Source organism: Salarias fasciatus, chromosome 20 (genome assembly GCF_902148845.1).
Source record: "Salarias fasciatus chromosome 20, fSalaFa1.1, whole genome shotgun sequence".
Taxonomy (NCBI): Eukaryota; Metazoa; Chordata; class Actinopteri; order Blenniiformes; family Blenniidae; genus Salarias; species Salarias fasciatus.
The window spans coordinates 19,543,278-19,563,081 of record NC_043764.1 but is presented as its reverse complement, the minus strand read 5'-3'; the positions used below and the strand labels follow the sequence as shown (position 1 = coordinate 19,563,081).

The 19,804-nt window shown below is 43.8% G+C and overlaps 1 protein-coding gene across 1 annotated transcript in view; it reads left to right on the top strand.

The window, feature by feature from the left end:
- The window catches only part of LOC115407531 (cadherin-4), a 230,361-nt gene that overhangs the window by 139,180 nt on the left and 71,377 nt on the right, over positions 1 to 19,804 (top strand). Inside the window, exon 4 of the mRNA XM_030117896.1 lies at positions 15,953 to 16,179. Coding sequence (XP_029973756.1) covers positions 15,953 to 16,179 — 227 coding nt within the window. The remainder of the gene's footprint in view (positions 1 to 15,952; positions 16,180 to 19,804) is intronic.

Genomic DNA, 19,804 nt, shown 5'->3' with positions numbered 1-19,804 from the left:
ATATGTGAAGCAAAAGGATTTTGTGTACAATATTTCTGAAAAGAAATATGGATTGCATGCATGTAGCTGCCAGACAGGCGGAAGTCAAACACGAGGACAGAAAACTCGCCCTGGCAGTAGAGCCGACTCCTCCACATGTCCTTTCATGCCTCGAGTCATTACTTCCTGGGACCCAGCCCACGAGATATCACCGCCATCTCTCAACGTCGCATGGTTCCCACGGGACGGACAACTGTACTGATCTTCTGCAGTCGGTTCTTACAGATACGTGTTAGTGATACAACTCTTGTAGTTTTGTTTGTAGAACTGCTCAAGTAAAAAATGGTTCAGTTCGTGTTCGACTTGATTAGCGTCAGGAGCCTGGAAGCAAGGAGTCGTGTTGCACAAATAAAGGAGGTGATTTACAACGTCAAGACCACGCATAGTTATTCCGCAGTGACTAGGTGGTTGGATCAGCAGACAGGACCCGAGGCTGTCTGACCCCTGATCGGGTCATTAGATCCAAACCAGTCAGAGAAAATGTAAAGGAAGTAATGGTGACAGATCTTACTGACCTGGAGCCTCAGCGTCGCAACAAGCAGGAAGAGAGATGACTCAAATGGTCAGCCGCGGAGAGTCGCTGGATATCCGAGCCAGCTTTCTAATGAGCAGCCTAATGAAGCACTGACAGGGCTTTTGTCTTGTACTGTGCGGTTTTTCAGCCGGTGATTGGTCGTGACAGAGAGAGAAGACCCAGCGACTCCGGGAGTGACTTGCCAAAAAACTCAGTGATTTATTGAACAATAAACTTTTCTCCCCTTTATCTTGGCTTCATTATTCATATTAGCAGCACACGTGATGTGTATCTGACTCAGTTGTTGAATATGATATATGTTGATCAGATGAGCACATTGTGTTATTTTCTTGTGCAGTGCAGGCATTTCCATCCCTGCTGACTCTGTTTTTGTGCTTTGTTGTCGCAGATCTAATTATCTCCTTTCAAAGCTTTGCACTTTATGATTTTTTTCTCTCTCTCTCTTTCTCCCAGCTTATCGTTTTTCGGTCCCTTCCCTTTCCTGATGGTTGCGTGACTGTACCATTAAGTGTTGTCTTCACTGGTTTAGTCGTAACTAAGCATCTGCTGGGTATCTGATGCACAGCATGAGTGTTCACAGCCACAAATCACGATCCAGCAGGACTTAAAATAAATGAGGCTCAATCTAACCCGTGGAGAACACATTTAATATTTGCAGTGTGTTTGTTTGTTTGTCTGATGTTGAACAGCAGTGATAATTAGTACCAATCGTTGCTTTGATGGTTTCATTTGGTTAACTTTTCACAGTTCAAATCACAGTCTAATAACAAAATGCAGGTTTCCAGTCTTTATTTTCTCCGCAGCGGTCGAAGTCAGCTCACTGGGGTCCGCATATTAGAACCGGCTGTAAAAATCATCTCCTGCCTCAAATACTTCTCATTACATGTTCGGGGAGGAAAAGTTTTCTCCGTGCTGTAATTGCTCACAGCTTTCCCTAACTGTGGTCTGGATGGAGAGAAGCAGCTGAAGTTTCTGACCACTGACACTTTTGACACAGTGTGGAAGCTCTCTTAGCCTGTTTGCCTGGATGAAACAGCTGAATACAAATTTTTATGTTTCTTTTTTTTTTTTTCAAATCCTGTCTTTTGCAGACGCCTGTAGACATGAGAATCACACACTCGCCACTGTTAGCTTAAAACCAAATAGCCTCAGTCATGTCACACTGTCCTGCCTTCTCTCTCCTCTTTCATGTGCCAAGAGATGCAGCTTCAGGCCGGGGCTGACAAAACGCCGTCATTATCTTAGCGTTAGCGCCTGCCCACGCTTTGCCTCTCATTCATTTCACAGCTAGCCTCCTGGCCCCAGAGGGAGCCATGGATCATGTGGGCGAGAAAGAGAGAGCAATCGGAAGAGAGGTCTCTTCATTTGTGATTCTACCCTTTCCCACTTCCTCCCCTCTTCTTTCCTCACTAGTCCTCATCCAGTGCTCCCTCATGGTGCACCAAAAATGTATGATGCTATTATTGCTTCTACATGCAAAACAAAACAAAACAAAAAAAAAGGCCGCAGGACAGGAAGAGCTTTCAAGAGAAAGGAAGTTAAGCTCACCTTGTCTCTTGCATCTGGTCAAGAGAATTTTCAGGTGAAGATGTAGGAAAACATACTTTATAGAAATGGTGGATGTGAGGAGACGCGCTCAGCATGGCAAGTCTACTGAGGTGATCGTCACAAGATTGTCTGCAGAGTAAATGTGGCCGGGAAAATAGGAAGGACAGTGCACAGCAGTGGCGGCCCCCGAAATCCAGCTGTGAAGTCTAAATCATTTGCTTTTTAATGGCAATCATAACTCATTGTGCAGTTGTAATGTGTTCCACATTAACAGTGTGGGAGCTGGCTGTGGTTCATCTGTGCCTAATGCGCTATAGCTACAGGCTAAGAGCTCTCATCAAACACTGTTCAGCCATCATTTCCTCCCCTTAAAGTCTTTTGTTTACTTTGTGCAGTCCTCACGCCCACTCGGCAGCAAAACTCCGAAAGCCCTCACACATATTGCGCAGTCTATGGTTTCTTGGCTAAGTGTCTTGGGATCACCTTTGCCTATATTTAGCCATTAAAGGTTATATTTGCTCATTATTTTTGTGAGAGCGGTGCAGTGAATTCTCTCTTGTCAGGAGGAAGAGCACCCTCTGATGCTAATGAGGAGATCCTGTGGCCATGTCTATAGGCCATATCCCGGGAAGGTGTCAGTCTGGGTGTAAACCTTTGCTTTTGCTCCACTGGAGGCATCCCGAGTCTGGAAATAGAAGCAGCACAGGTGAGGCTCTGCAGCCAGTGAGAGCCAAGAATGAGGAGAGATGCTCGCGTCAAACAAATGACAGATAATGATGGACGCGTCTGGACAGAGGCGCCACCGCGGACAGCTGCAGCTGAGACTCAGCTGTTTTGCTTGGATTTCATAATGAAAGTGACCTGAGCTTCGTGCATCTGCAAAGTTATCTTCAGCAAGTGAAGCCACTAACCTGGTTTATTACCTGCCTGGTGGCGGTTGATTTTCACTGCTCTTTCTTCCTGTGTTTCATGTCTCTACTGTCAAATGTGAAGCCAAAATATCAACTTAAAGCTGCTGCAGGGAACTTTTATTTCACTTTTGCCATGCGGTTACATCATGGACACTGCGGCTCCATCCCTCCTGTCACAGCTGTAAAGTATTTTTTTTATGAGCATCACTTACAAAAAAAAAACTTCAGACTCTGAGATTTGGGTGCTTCAATTTTTCAAAAACTACCACTGTAGTTTAAAGAAACTGAAGCCCAGATACAGTTTTTTTTAAAGGTTTTTATTCTTCACCAACCTACATATTTTCAAACAAATGTATATGTGAGATTAGCGTTGAGCCCAGTTTTCAACGTCAGAGTATTTGATCGTTGACTGGGAGATTTTTTTTTTTTTTTTTTGCCGACAGTTGCATCGAGATGGGTTTGCAGCATGTGTGCAAAATCAGGCACATGCAGCCATGAAAGATGCAAAACCTTGACTTGTGTAGCCTCTTATTTGATTTTTTTTTTATTTAAAATAATAGAGTATGTAGGAGATAGAGAAGGAAACTGATATATTTGTGCAAATCCATCGTCCCATAATGCCATAAAGTTATTGAACCAGATGTTTCATCTGAAACATAGGATTAAAAAAAACTGATTTATGCACTGCATTGTTTTAAATGCAAATCTGCAATTTAACATTTCTTTTTTTGGAGTTAGATATTATTTTTCCTATTTGTATTTTCAGCATGCCCACTAATTTGATTGTCAATTTTGTCATTTGACTGTACGTCCTGTTCCAGGGTTTTTGTTGAAAGATGAATAGATACAATGAACTTGTCTAATTGTGACTCAATATCTCTCAAAGTTTTTGAGTATGGTATGAAGACCGTAGTAAAGAATGTGTTGTTATTTTCAGAAATACCATCACATTTGTAGAAATTAAGATGCTTCTTCATCATTTGGTTTTGGAATACTCTTAAATATAATCAAAGCAATCTTTAATACTCTTAATAAAAGTTTTTTTTGCTTTTGATATGGTGCACTCAAAATATTATGCCATTTATTATCATCACATCAATTAAAAATGGTCTCAAAATAATGGCAATAATATCGTTTATCGGCAATAATTTGCAGGAGATTTATCGTCTGGCAAATTTTGTTATCGTGACAGCCCTAAATAATGCAGTACTCTTTGTTTGTTTGCTCTGGACAAGTTATTTTAGCAGTTAAAATTGAGGGACTGCAGGTAGCATGCTTTGACACTTTTACAGTTGCAAAAAAAAAAAAAAAAAAAATCCCACAGCCTCCCTCTGACCATGTTTTCACCCACACCAGCTCCATCGCCCATTCCAGTCCTCCCCCCAGGGTTAAAGCACCACCCCTTCACTCTCCCCATGCTTGTTTGCCCAAAGCGTGCAAGGATTAGCTAAAGCGATTATCACAAGCTTTTGCAGTTTTGTGAAGATGAATCATGGTAATGCTACACAGCGAAGCCGCCTCATGCATTTGTAAAACCCGTCGACTTGGTTTGTGCTTTTCCAAACTCGTGGAGCCAGTTGGCTTCGCCTCACTAAGCCAGGTGCAGGTGAGTCAACTGTGGCCAAATTGGCAACTTGTCGCAAACACATGTTCGCGCACGCGCACACGTTTGACTGCACACGCGTCTCTCCAACGTGCGCACCTCCCTGGGACGCACAGACACACAGACGCATGCAGGACAGTTTGATGGACTGAGGTATTGTTCAGAGTTTTGTATTATTCTACATTCTCTGCTTTCAATGCATCAGTGCAGCTTTGTCATAATATGTTTAACTCAATTTCACTCAGTCAAATGGAGCTGTCACACACCCTATGGGGACAACGTGCCTTTGGCAAGTTTTGACTTTGCTACAATGCAGTACATCACTAACGCATGTTTGCCTAGAGGCTTTCTGACTTGTGAGTCCCATTTTCTCCTTTTTTGCATTGGGAATGAATTGTGTGCAAAATGCCCACTCTCCGAATAAAATCGCATTCTTTGTACATTACCATCTATATGTAAAGCTTGAACATTTCCTGTGGGCTCTGTCTTTAGCTGTACAATTTTTTTTTTTTCCTACTGCTCATAGTTTGAACTACACATTAGCACCTCTCCTGCAGATGGTGCGGTCTAATTGTGCAGTGTTTTTGCTGTTCCACTGCCCCCCCCCCCATGCCATCTTCCAGGCTGAGCAGATGATTACGGCCTCTGGTTTCTCTCCCCGGTCCAAAAGGCTCTGGAGGATGTTCTCATTAACAGGACTTGTCAGAGCAACCTGCTAGCACTGCTAATTTATTTCCTCCTGTACACACAAAACATACCATGCACAGGCCACGCACACACACACACTCACACACACACACACTCACCCACGAGTCTCACCGACGCACGTGTGCTGATTTACCTGTTTATCTCTCTGGAAAACACAATGAGTCACACTCCGGCTTTCATCTTATAGACACAGCGCAAATGCAGCGTGTGTGCACCGGCACAGCTTCGGGGGTCTTAACCTGTTCGACTACACGGCAGATAGCTGCAGGAGAGGTTAGCGCTGCATCGCTGACACTCTGACAAATGATGCATGTGCATTTGTTTCCAAAGCATATGTGTTTGTTTGTGTACACTCCAGCATTTGTTTTTTTTTTCTTAGGTAGGGGAGAGGGTGGGCTGTTACGCCGCTGCCTGTGTTTGTACCTCAGGGAGCCCTTCACTGCCAGCCTCCTTCAGGCCCCCAGCTCCTGTGATTCCCTCCATGTTTTGCGTAGGTGTGTGTGTGTGTGTGTGTGTGTGTGTCTGCGCGTATGTTTGTTTCCATGTGTTTTTTGAGTGATTTTAAGGGTGTTTGCCAGTGCATAGGTGTTACCTGACAGGCTTGGCATATCTGTGTGCGCCCTATCAGCAGTTGCAGTTAAAATCTTGCAGCATTTCCCAGTTTTTACCCACAGGAGAGAGATTCGTGCACACAGACGTACACGTGTAACACCCTTCAATCCCTGCAGCACGGCCGTTCTTTGGGCTGTGTCCTGTTGTCGTCGACCGGCCCTAAAACACGCCGCGCAAATTGACACTTTTAAAGCCTATGAGTCGGCGGACGGCTCATTCAGCCCACAAGATGGTTCAGTGTCGCAGCATAATAGAAAAACATCATGTACTCACACACATAATGACACAAATGCCCTCAGGAAGATGCTGTTAGTAATAATCTCTTTCTGCTTTGGCTTGCTTTATGACACTGTCCTCTCGCTCACAGGGTCGGGCACACACACACACACACACACACACACACACACACACACACACACACACAGACAGCCCAGTGGCCACTTACACATTCACAAACACTGTCTTTGCGAAATTGTGTTTTTACACGCCTCATTTTCCAAATTATTTTCACAATCCGGAACGATTATTTTCCCTGTGAACTTTTATGAATGAATTACAGTTTCCCTGACATAGCAGGGGAGACGGTTCCTTCAGACGTCGGCCAGTTCAGTTGCAGGTGCGTTTATGGTAAAAAAAAAGAAAAAAAAAATCAATGATGATTTCAGAGAGTATTAAATAGGCGTAATGGGCTTTAATTTCATTTGATTGTTTGCAGAGAGGTGTGTGGACATTTCAGCCCGTTCAAATCCAGTTTCACTTATTTAACAACAAGAAAATCGAGCAAAGTGTTCAATACGTTACACAGTGTTGTTTTCGCCATCAAATAAACATCGGTTCACCTTCATAATAGTCGTCGGCTCTGTTCTCCATGGCGTTATTTTACCTCAGCTGTTTTATCGCTCATTTCTCTTGTCGTAATTAACTCCCGAATTGTTTTGTTTTACAAAACAGTGAGATTAAAATCAATACTCAGGTTTTATTGTTCGGTTGATGATTCTCTATCGAAAAGACAATTCTTCTAATTCAAATCACCAGACAGAACTGTCGACTATCAGTCAACTCTTCAAACACGAGCAGTCAGTCATATTGTTTATTGGGCTTAAGAGATCATATCGGGACTGTTATTCATTTGAGAAGTTTTGTCTTTACGTAACAGCCATTAGTGTCATGCACAGTGTGTGTGTGTGTGTGTGTGTGTGTGTGTGTGTGTGTGTGTGAGACAGAGGACTGCTCATTTTTGATGAATTCATCAGATTGGATTCCTCAACTTTTGAGGTTAAAGACACAAAACCTCTGCTCTTTAAAACCCAGATCCAGCTCCGGCACAGAGGATACACAATTCAAAGTGACGTGTGTTTCATTTACAGTGATCTTCTCTGTCTTGTTAATTGTTGCTGTGTGTTCCTAATATTTTGCTGCTGCCTGCAGTCATGCCACTGATGTAGCGGTTTGTCGAAGCGTTGGCTCGGCTCCTATCTGGGTGGAACTTTGGGACCGCTAATTGCATGGTTCAGCCATCCTAGTCCGACATCAGCCCCCGGATTTGAGGGATCACAGCCTGATGGCTATCTTTCAAGCAAAAACAAAAAAAAATATTTGATGTAGCCTTGTGCTACAGTGAAGCCATGTTTCTTGTCGTCTTTACAGATGGTGTAATTACATGTATGGTTTTTGGAGGTTTAGAGGCTAGAGGGAGTTCTCTGGTCTTTGCTCTGACCCCTAAAATTGGAAAACTGAATATTTTCTTAAAGTTCTGATGGAGAGATGTTGATTAGATTTGAGAAATGCAGCCTGTATGTCCTCCAGCAGTCGGGAAAAGCAATTTTGTGCTGTTTGCTTCCTTGGGGAAGCTTAAGAAAACAATATGAAAATCATTTCTTTTTCTTTACAACAAGTATATTTGATGCTTGCAGGCAAACGCTGAAATAAAAGCAGAGTTGAAGCCTTTGTGTTTTTTATGTACTAAGCTGCCTTTTTTATTCCAGCATTGCTGCATTTGTCCTCCTGTTTTCCAATTTGACGGAAAATATAAAGAGATGCGGGGTTCGGTGTGTGAATTGGGACTGGTGATGACTAGCAGCTCTTTCAGGGGAAACATTTAAGTGTTGGAGGAGAAGGGACACACACCCACACACACACACACCCACACACAGCCGTACTGACCTTGAAATCTTGGTATTAGATAAATGGTCCCTGAATTTTAGTGGCATTTGAGGACGGACTAAAGGCACAGAAGAGGTGGAATAGAGTTTGCAAAATTGGAATGCATTGAAGGCAAAAGCGAATCCTTCATACAGAGCCGGACTTGATGCAAACTGCTGACAGCAGCAGTCGCTCTCAAAGTAAACTCACTCACTCTGGGAGTGGGCAGCCGCCGCCCTTCATCAGTTTACCTCTATTGGCGCCCCTCCCCACCATCATTCCTCACTTTCATAAGTCTTTTGAGATATGTACACAAACACTCATATGGCCAGCTCAATGCCGTGCGTTCGCTCCCCGTATGAGTTGTCTTGCTGCGGGGCGTCGGGTGTTACAGTCGCACGTTCTAATACAAAATCTGGGTCAAGGCTCTGGGGAACGATAACCTATACAGTACGAATGGAATCCATCATCGAATTCGTAGGTATCGATCCAGAACACGCATCGAGCCGCAACCACAGAGAGGTGGGGTGAAAGACCGAACGGCGACTGAGAGGCAGTGAGGAGAGCGCAGGGATGTGAGCTGCGGTTCGCTGTGTAAATACCTTTCACTCCGGAATCTACGTTCGTGTCTGTGAATGAAAGTTAACTCGCTGTGCGGCTGCACAGTTCCACGTCTGCAGAGAAACTTTAGGAAGTTTATGCTTTAGTTTCATACTGCTCCTATTACCTCTCCTTCTTTATTTTTTTTTTTTTTTTTTTGTTCTTCGAAGGGGTATTTCTCTTCCTGGGAGAGACTTTAGTCTGTTGATCCCGCTCCCTCTCTCATCCTCTTCTCCCCTAATCACCACTAAAGCCAGCCCTAATTTCCCAGACTTTATTTTCTTTCCTTTTCTTTCTTCTTCTGTCTCGCTGTCTTTTTGCCTGCCTCGAGTTTCTCATCCCTCCCCAAAACACACAATGCAGATGAGTAAAACTTAAATGCAACTAATAAAGAAAAATTCAAATTCAAATTACATACATATGAACTATATCATGACATGCAGCAGTTTGTTAAAAGGAAAACCAATATTTTCCCATTGCCTTTTCTCTACTGTTTTTTTTCCTGATTTATGTTAGCAATAACACGCTGGGATTGTTTTGCGTCCTGGTACCGGCTCAGGCTTCAGTTCAGCTCCCCTCGCAGGGAGAGATGCATGAGAATTGATGAAGGCCAATCAAGCACCTCTGCGCTTGTTTGGAGGAATACTAATCAGTCATTAGAGATGTTGAGTAGCACAAAACACTGTCTTTGTGGTCCGCGCAGTTGGTCTCTCCGTGAATCTATGTATGTTAAATGTGTCCTTGGGCTTGATTGATTGGTTAGTGTATATAAATATGGACTCATGCATAATATACTGGTATACTGCAATACAGAAGGCCTTCGGGCGTATGTTAAACCTTGACAGTTATGGAAAATATTTCTGAGGCTACACCTATACGCCACTCTACTGAATAACAGGCGTTTTACAAGCTGAATCAAACCCTCCGCACACTGATTCGGGGGACTCTGCTGATTGGTAGTTTTAAGAAATCAGAAAGTTTTGCATATCTGAAAAATGAAATCAAATTGAGTGCACAGAGACAATGGATAATTTCAGTTTCAGTCAGCCAGCAGCGTGCGTGCCAAGTCTCCAGCAGTTCAGACATCAGCCAGCCTCTTAACACCGGCGAAACCCCTCCATGACTAACATACCATGCCTGCAGCGGCAAACACTTGATTAGCCATCCAGCGGCGCCTCGGCTTCGGAAAGTGCCCATCTAGATGGGCAGGTGAGCGAGTTAATTAATTTCGCATTACATTTTCCCCTCACTATTTAAGTGAGACCTCAGGACCTAACTTAATCAGAATAATAACAGAAATTTGGGTGTTTAGCTGTCTGGCAAGTGAAGCACGAAAGCTGTGGGAAATTAAAAGACATCTGTACTGTTTAAGTGGTTTTAAACGATAACAGCAATTCACTTCTTGGCTTTGAAATCAAAGTTTTTTTGTTTTTTTTTTTGGGGTGGGGAGTGTCAGAAATACACAACTGTGAGTGTTGATTCCTCTGTTACGAGGTTTGTTCTGAATCTTTGTTTGTGTGCAAGCAATTTCTTATTCCTTCAGCTAGAAGTGAGTGTTTTTCCAATAAGTAAAGGAAGTGTTGAAATCTTGTATCTCATGCCAACATCTTGGATTTTCACTTCATTAAAGTGGCGCAGTGAAGTAAAACGCATTGAAAAACAGAATGCAGCTGCTTAATTTTAAATAGGACACTGCAGGCCATTCGCATCCAGGATACACAGCTTTACATCCACTCCGTGGCTCACTGTGCGGCTGTTTGAGTAAAGCTGAGCGAGGTCAGTACGGAAGTGTGTGAAGCCGTTACTCGGCTGAAATTTAAAGCAGAATGAGGTCTGAGTATCCACAGCGAAATTCTGTTTAAGAGCTAACGAGAGCACTTTGTCTCCCTCCCATACACAATGAGCATTTAGCCGCTGCTTGCTGATGATGGCACACACACGCACACACACTCGCAAACAACTTTTTCCACTACCCCTCCAACCAAAATAAGCCTCCGTTGCCGGTGGGAACTTAAAAGAGTTAAACGTTCTCACCCTGTTAAAAGTGTTTTTTTGAATTTGTTGTGGCTTTGTAGTCGGCAGAAACGACTGCAGTTCAATCTGTGTATTTCCCGAGTGCATGTGGGCATAAAATGCGCTAAAAAACATGAAACACTCAGATAACTGAAGCGGCACAAGCAGGTTTGAAAAGTTGTAGTAAAACTATTATTGCTTTGATGCCGGTTCGACTGATGAGTAGCTTTTAGTTTGCTGTAATAATACTTTTGTTCTTTCTAAAATGCATACATCCTCTTGTTTCTTTTCATAAAACAAATATTGGAAAATACTGTTTGATGCGTCTTCGCACCTTTCCTGGATTATAACACAAAGTTGAGGCAGAGATGCTTCCAGTACATGTTTTTTTTTTTTTTCTTTTTGTCAGTTCTCTTGCACACTGTGTGCATTTTAGTAATGGGAGCTGTTCGCTGCCATCATCCTTTTTGAAGGTTTCTGGGAAGGATAGAGAGACGAGCTGCACTCTGTGATTGGCTTCACTGAACCGCTCTCCCTGATGGACTTCTAACGTTGCTTTTAACAGCCGTCCATCATAAGTTTGTTCTCCCTTCATATTCTGTTTGTAGTGGACAGTGGACCTGGCTGTGTTTCGGGCCGAGCTCACTGTACGGCTCCGCTCGGCTCTGATTAGACCGCACGCTCCCCGCGGCGCCTGTGATCAGCGGCCATACTCGTCTCCCGCCATCCATCTCTTTATCCCGCCCTCTGTTTCCCTCTCTCGGAGCTCCCCTTGCTCTCCCTTTGTCTCTCCTCTGCTCTCTCTTTCTCTCGCCTCTCATTCCATCCATCTATCCATCTGTCCCGATCTCTCGGGAGGCCAGCCCAATTAACCTGTTTAAACAGCCATCTGAGCATCCCATCCATTCCAATGTGGATGTGTGTGAGAGAGCCAGCTTCCTGAGCCAGAATCCCGGTGCCAGGCTTCCATCCAGTGCCCTCCCCAGTCTCCACCTCCACCTCACCTCCCAATCCCCACACCTCCTCATTGTTTTCCTCCTCCTCCTCTCTCTACTTTGGCCTCTCTCGTCCACAATGAGCCTGATTGTAACAGAGATCAGTGGGATATTCTCCCGCTAAAAGTGGTTTCTTTACTGTTTTCTAGGGCAGTGTGACATCTGATGCATTCAGTGCACCATAATTTGAACAGTTTAAACGACTGCAGCTATAAACTGGCCGTCCCCAGGAGATATCCATTTTCGCAACGGCAATCTGCTTAGGAGCTTTTCACATTTTCTTTTCACTCCTTAGTGTTCTTTCATTCATTTTATTGTCCTCCTGATTGCCACCTCCACACACTTTCCATCCACTCATCCACCCCCCCTTCCTGCCCTTCCCATCTCCCCCTCTCCTCTCACCTTCTCCCTGTCACTCCTCAGCTCTCTCCTTCTCCCCCTGCTCTCCCCGGACTCCGTCCCTTTCTCACTTCCCTTTCAACACTTGTCAGCTTCTTCCTGTCAGCCCGTCCAGAGAACACCACAAGAAGGTCACATCTCTTTTTCTTCGTTCCTCACCTCCTTGTCCTTGTCTCGGCGGAGGGAGACGGGACTTTAATTAGAAAACCGCGAGATAAAAATACGATATGGTTTTTTTTGGTTGCGATATCATTCAGGCGATGCACAATGCTCCATTCTGCTGTCTTCCAGACGTGTGCGATGAAGAAATCATCTTTTCTGCGCGGGAACACCGTGGCATGGCAGGATTTGTTTCATTTCGGGGTTTGACTGTTCACTTTTTACTCAGATTGTGGACAAATGCTGGGCTGGCTGTTTGGCACACCGGGTGTCAGTCTTATTTTCCAGATCAATGCACTCCTGAGGCTCGCTGCTACACACCACTTGTTAATGTGCAGCTCTGTACCGTTGGGCTTCATTGCTTCGTTACAGGACAGTTTTTATAATCTCCCTTATAGCGCTATTGACCCAGCTGAATGAAAAAGGAGGTGTGTGTGAGTGTGTGTGTGAGGTGGAGGGGTAAAATTGACGCTGTCATTTTCTTTAATTGGTGCAAGAGCAAGACCCGGTGGGTCCTCCATACACTGCCTGTCGTTCCACTTTTGTGTGTGTATTGGTGGAGTTTGTCATTGTTAAGACATGCAGGCGATCATAGAAAACAGATACTGACACACACACACAGGAATCAATTACATGCCTCCAATACATATACCACTTCCTCATTATTTGTTGCTCGTACATTTGAGCTTTCACAGTTTTATTGATTGACAGAAATACAGATTTTTGTTGTGCAAAACGAAAAAAAATTTGTTTTTCTGCTTTTCATCTTGTTTTTTTTGTTCCTGCTCTTGTTTGAATATCAGGGGGGAAAACTGAATAAAATCCTGTACTTTATTGTGTTTTAGTGTTATTAAACCTTTTGTTTTTCACATTGGGAGAAGCATATGAAATCACCTGGAGAGGGATTACAGCTTTAGGTAACCTTATTTTCTGGCCTGCACACAGCTTTAATAATCCGTCCGTCCATTCATTATCTGTATCCAATATTGTGTGCAGTCACATATAGCAAACAGAGAACCACAGGATCCCGTCGCCATCAGGTCCTTTTGTGGCAAAACTGTGCTACCTTCTTACATAACCTTTACAGAAACTGTGTTTTGAAATCCGGTTTTATATTGTCTCTCGTAGTTTCCGTATATTTTTGCCAATTAATGCCATAATGAAGAATGATATAGGTACATATAGCTAATAATATGGAACCCTATTATACTGTACTGGAAAGGCAGTCATGCATGTTGTCTTTAAAGTGGGAGAGGAGAAGATGCCCCCGCTCGATTACCCCCTCTCTCAGCGTAAAGCCTCAGTTTATAGGCCTCTCCCAGCCGCCACCGCAATTCTGCTGCACTGTTGGCTGCGTGCCTGGCTCACAGAGCGAGGAGACAATAATTGGAGGACAGTGAGAGAGAGGGGGTAACAGACCACCTGCTGCTTGTGCTTTTTTTTTTTTCCTCTCTCTCTCTTGGGTGTTTGAATGTTTCACAAAGACAAGCACTTAGAAATACAATAAAGAAAGCTTTGAGTTTGATTTTTGACTTCTTTTTTATTGCTAATGTATTCAGGCAGCCCTCCGCAATTCTATTTGCACCGACGCATGTTTGCCAACTGGCGCGTTTGTTTTCGTCGCCCCCGTCTTTCCAAATCTAATCTTTGAAAATCTGTAAAATAAGGGTAGAGATGAAATGTGACGGGATTAGACAAAAGAGGAAAATGAATGAGACAAACAGAAAATAGCAGGCAGGGTTTGTTTGAGGTGGATGTGTTCAGGAATACCAAGGGGGAGGGGGGGGGTCCGATGAACAGCAGACTTTCTCCTGCTTCTCGCGTTCATGTAATCCGTCTCTTTTGTGGAGGCCAGGGTGCTTGTGGACAAGGTGGACAAGGTGTCGTTGAGGAGCTGTCCCCCCCGACTGAGCTGCAGAGTGGCTGTCTGGACTGGGGGGGGGGGGGGGGGGGGGGGGGGGGGGGGGGCTGTTGACGTGATCACAGAACACAAGTCCAGATTTACCCACGTTTTACTTCCCGTAATAGAAACCTTGTTTCGGCTCTTGTGGAGACGCGACAGAGGAGGGAGGGAGTGGAAAGTATACAGCAGAGAGTTACGACCTTCGGCTCAGGGTTTCCTACGGCGTGTCGTCCAGACGCTGTGATCCCTGAGAAGGGAAGCTACAGGTGCGAAGAGAGGACAAGGCTGAGGCTCATCTTCCTCCCTGCAACTTCAGTTCACTGTGCCGTCTCAACGTGGAAGAAAATGAACAGAACAAACCTTTAGAGGCTCTAATGGGCCCATAATTACATTTGGTCTGTAATAACTGTTTCTAGTCAATAGTTTGTGTTTGATATTAGTTACCTCTGGTTAATCGTTAGCGCTTCATTAGGAAAACTAAATTACACTTTGAATCAGCTTGAGGGAAGGTTGTTTGTTTCAGGGAGGAGTGCAAACCGAAGAGCAAAAATGATCCTGTTATTTTATTCATAAATGCAAGAATGGTTGCATGGTAATCAGGTCAAAAGTTAAGTTTTCTTCCAGCGTATTTACTCTGCGTTTTGAAAGGGGAACAAACACTGATGTGGAATTAAACTTTGAAACAATCATCGCAGCTATTTGCAGTCTGAAGGAATGTGTTATGTAACAAAGTGGGACACCGATTGAAGGATAATATCATTGAAACCAAGAAAATCCTGGAAGTTATAAGACAGCCGCAGTGATGAATATGGAATATTTCTGTGTTTGTGCTTTTTTTTTTCTGTATAGCCCTGATCTCACCACAAAGAAGCGTTGTGGAAAGAGAACGAGGGGGCAATCTGTGGCAATCACTGCGAACGCGGTTGACCTCATAACCGCGAGCCGAGTCCAGCTGCCAGTGAAAGACACGAATACAGTCATTTGGCCTTCAGATTGAACACTAAAAGCATAGTATGTGTCGCTCCGGTAAAGCATAGCACTGCTAAGTGTCACAGCACAAGTAGAAATAACACCACTGGTAGTTTTGAATGTGAGTGGAAATGTTAAAAAAAAACAAAAAACAGCTATGTCGGTTTCATTTCTGTCGTGTTAAAAAAATTGTGTCAGTTTCACTTATATCATTACTCAATCTCTATAATTCTAGCAGATAGTTGCCAAGCATCCCGCTTGTTTGACCTTTGTAATAAATTCAATTACCAGCTTAAAGACCTATTCTTTAATCTCCCTATATCGTGTGGCACTTTTCCACACACACTGCTGCAGAGAACAATAATTAAAAGTCTAATCCAGGTGAGCTTTTGACCTTACGACTAATGGAGATTGAATGGTGAGATGTGTCAATGCAGTGTTGATGATGCAGTGACTATTGAGGGTAGTCATTTATCAGCGAGCGTCATCCCTAACACACTAGAAATACACTGCGTGTGCGTGTGTGTGTGTGTGCTCGTGTTTTAATCTCTTTGGGTGGTCTGAAACATGAGTGCATACAACACCTCTCGAGGTTTGACCTACCTGGTGAGGCGAAAGCGCTGGACGCCAGCGGTGTCTCATTTAGGTTGACCATCTATTGTTCAAATTAGTGGACTGTGTAAATGGGTGTCAGTGTGCTTAAACATTTGAAAATTCATGTCTGTTAGTTATTTCCTTCTTGCAGTGATTCGTTTCTATTGTCTTTATTGATTACAGTATTAAAGTCTCCTCTTTTCTTTTTTTTTTTTTCTGTAGTAAAGTTTGATGACTGCATGGGGAAAGAAGCGGTGGTTTTCCAAAGCAGCGACCCAAACTTCAGCGTGCGGACAGATGGATCCATCTTCGCCCTGAGAGAGGGAGCCAGCCTGGATGAACCGGTCCAGTTTAAACTCACAGCGAGCGGTCCACACACACATGTCTGGGAGACAGTGGTCCAACTGGCGCTGATTGACCTGCCGCCACCCCGGCAAAATGAAAATGAGGTGAGTTACACACTTCCAGAGCACAAGTGCAGACACAGAAATATCATGCCTCAAATTTCAATTACGGTCCCAGAGTTTCTCCGCGCTATCACGTTTTCTCCAGTGGTCTGGCGAGAGTAACAGCCAAAAATCAGGTCAGCGCTCCTTGGGGTTTTAGAGAAAGAGTGGGAGGGGGTTGGGGATTGGAGCAGAAGGAAGTTGCAGTAGCACACGGTTAAAAGTGATAGAATCAGTATGCCACAGGGGGAAGAGTACGATTCCCCTTAGCCTTAAGCTGTTATTGGAAAACATCATGTGCCTTGGACACCGCGGGGGGTTTCGGCTTCTGTCAGAAGTCAGGCAAAGACTGAGCAGCCTGAACTCAGCTGTCAACCCAAGGCCAGATTTGATCTTCAAAATAAACACGGGTATTAATCACTTGAGGCAATGAAGACACAAATAATTAAGACATGCCTTAGTTAGTTTTAATTGACTGTAGAATAATTTGCTATTGAGATATAGTTTCATATTTTCACAGAAAAAGAACAAATTACTTGAAAAGGATCCACTTAATGTTGGCAGCCAAACTACAATGTAGGTATGAAGCACTTGGCACTTCTCGAATATATGAATAAAAGAAAGAAGATGAAAAAAATAATAATATATTCATGAATGTCTTGAACAATATTCCAAAAAGACTAACAATCGCTGTGATGTGAGCTTCAGTAGTTCGGTTATTAATCTATTTCAGGAATATTTCTTGCATCGTTGCCATGCCTGGCCATAGTTTATTTAAAAGGTCCGCTGTTGAAGGTGTTTGCATCAGATCATAAAATAGATTAAAGTTTTCATGAAAAAAATTATTACAAGAAATAAACTAGAACCCATCACAGCTTATTGTTTTCCAGACTGTGTTAATTGATTGGATTCTGCTGAGCCTGAGAACGATTTTACTTCACCAGCTTTACAGATGTCACTGTATGCTTTGAGTTGATTACATCTTGAGTCTTTAACAGTAAACCTTTTATGGAATTGTAAACAAAGGATTGCACTTCGTGTTTCAGTGCTTTTTGAGTTTTTTCCAATTAGTTTCTTTTCTTTCTAATGGATGTATATAAAACAACTTGAAAATAAATCTGTCAAAGAATTACAGCGAAGTGTGTGTGAGAGTCAGATTCTGTTTTCTCCCTTCAGAACATTTGGCCTTTATTCAGAATAGAGGCAGGTTCAGACGATCACCTGGACTTCATGTTGGGAGCGTTAAAGGTCAAATTACTGTATATTTTGAAATCACTTTCAACAGCGTCAGCGACTGTGGAGATCCCGAGGAGCTGTGAATTGACAGATGGGCATTGAACCGGCCAGACATGAGCAGAGGTCAGAAATATGCTACAAGTTGTAGCAGAAACATGCAAGCGAAGGCAGGGCGCTGAAACAAAATGTGATGTTTCATTATGGAAATAGTGCTTTGTGGCGTGCTCTGTTGAATAATAACTTCCAGATGTCTGGGTAGCCAGGGGCTGGCTGATATCAAAGCATGCAGGGTTTTGGGGAGTCAGTGGCACGGAGGGGAAGAGCTGGGACCACCGCCAGCTGGCTGAGGCTGATGGCACCATGGCGGAGGGGTGGGGGCTCATGGGGGGGGGGGGGGGGGGGACAGGGGGCGGCGGGGTGGGGGTGCATCCATTTCACACTCAGTGACTCCTGTTCACATAGCGTCAGTGTGCGTGAGCGTGCGTGTCTGGTATGTGAGAGTGTGGTTTTATTGTGAGAGATTATGTTGGATCAGGTCTGAATTATGGTAATTTTGCATATGATTTTCACTCCTGTGTACGGTATGTGTGCGGTAGGATCTTTGTTTAGGATGTAAAGTCTTATGTTTGGAGCGTTGAGGTTTAATCGGTGTTCGCTCGCATGCCAAAAAATGTGGGCTTTCTCTGCCTTGGATCAAACGAGAGAAAACTACTACCTTTTCTGTAAAATCTGGGAAAGCCATGAAACTGTAGTCAGAAATCTGGTATGTAACTCCGGCTCGCTCCAGCTCCTTATACTGAATCTTTCATAATAGCTTCAATAAGTGCACAGACATCCCTGCTTAACTTTGTTTTATAATCAGTTTCATCACTCCTGCTGTACTTTTTCTCTTTGTGTGTGAGTGCAAATAAGAAATCGCAGGTCTGAGCTGTAGGGTTTGATCAGAATTACACCATCGCTGAAGAAAAGCTCGCTTAAGCCTTTTGCAGCAGTGATGGGCACAACTCTTTCACGATCCCTGTTTCGTTTTGTTCACTCTCCCTCCCTCTCTCTCTCTTTCTTTCTCTCTTTCTCTGTCTCCCTCTCCCTCTCTCTCTCTCCATTTATCCACAGGGAACTCACTAGTACCTGTTAGCATGTGTAGATAAAAGGATCTGGAGCATGACTTATTTAGGCTGGGGGAAGGGGAGAGGGGTGGGGGGTGGGCGGGGGTGGGGGGTGGTGTCACATCTGCTTCTGACAGCCCCTCCTCTTCCTCCTCCTCTTCCTCATCCCCCTCAATCCATCCCAAACATGTCTGGTTCCACCTCTTCCTCCCCTCGCCGCGCTGGTGGGATGTGGGGCAGCCATCCCCTGCAGTCAGCCCCACTAAGCCCTCCGCTCTCTGAAGAAAAAGAATACATTTGTCCAGAGCCGGCTCACATCTGTCTCATGCAGCTCTGCTGACAAACCCTGTTTGTGCACACAGGCATGTTGCGCTTGGCAGAGGTTAGTCTCCTGAATATGGACCGAACGCAGAGGCCCGTGTGCATGTTTCAGTGAACTCGTTCCACTGCGCAGCGAACATGAAATATGTCAACATGTGTTTGGAGGGCTGGCCTGTCTCTTGTACCGACTGCTAACACGGCAGCTACTTCCTGGGCCACAAGCATGAGAGCAAGCTGCTGAGGAGTGTGATCAGGACTTTTGTCTGTTCCAGGGATTATAGCTCCCCCGGAGGCCAGAACAGGAAGTGATGATGTGTTTTGTAGAAACTACAGATTCATACTACCTTTAGAATGATAGCAGTCTTATAATACTTTAATCTGTGTTGTTTTCTTCTGATTTTGAAGAGAAATGCCTGGACTGGTTTAAGATGAAATTCTTGAATCCAAACACATTGTTTTTGTTCCTTGGCCTTGTTGGGTTTTGTGTTTGTGACTCATTTTCACATCAGCATAAATATCCCTCATAGTGTTGTGAGTCCATCTGATGCATTTTCAGTTAATGTCATGGAGGACAGTAGTGCTACTGTCCAGATGTAACTGAAATCTTTTCTTTAGCTGACACAGTTTCACCTCTTGTTAAGTCCTACTTTAGTCATATTGAATGGTAGATGTTCAAATTACAAATTTTCAATTGTTATTGAAACAGTTGAGAATTAAAAATGGTTAAAAGTTAATACTGATCATTTATGATTGAAGGCAGAATTAGCAGTTGGTGCCTTGTGAAATTTATGAACTCCCTAAGTAGACATATATTATATAGTTAACACATTCACACTCACAGCAGTTACATGTTTCCTGATTATTTTGCTGCCTCTTGTGTATAATAATGACGGAAATAAAATAGGAGCAAACCAACGGAAATTGTTCTTCTGAGAATCAGGGAAGGATTATCTTTTCATTCTCTA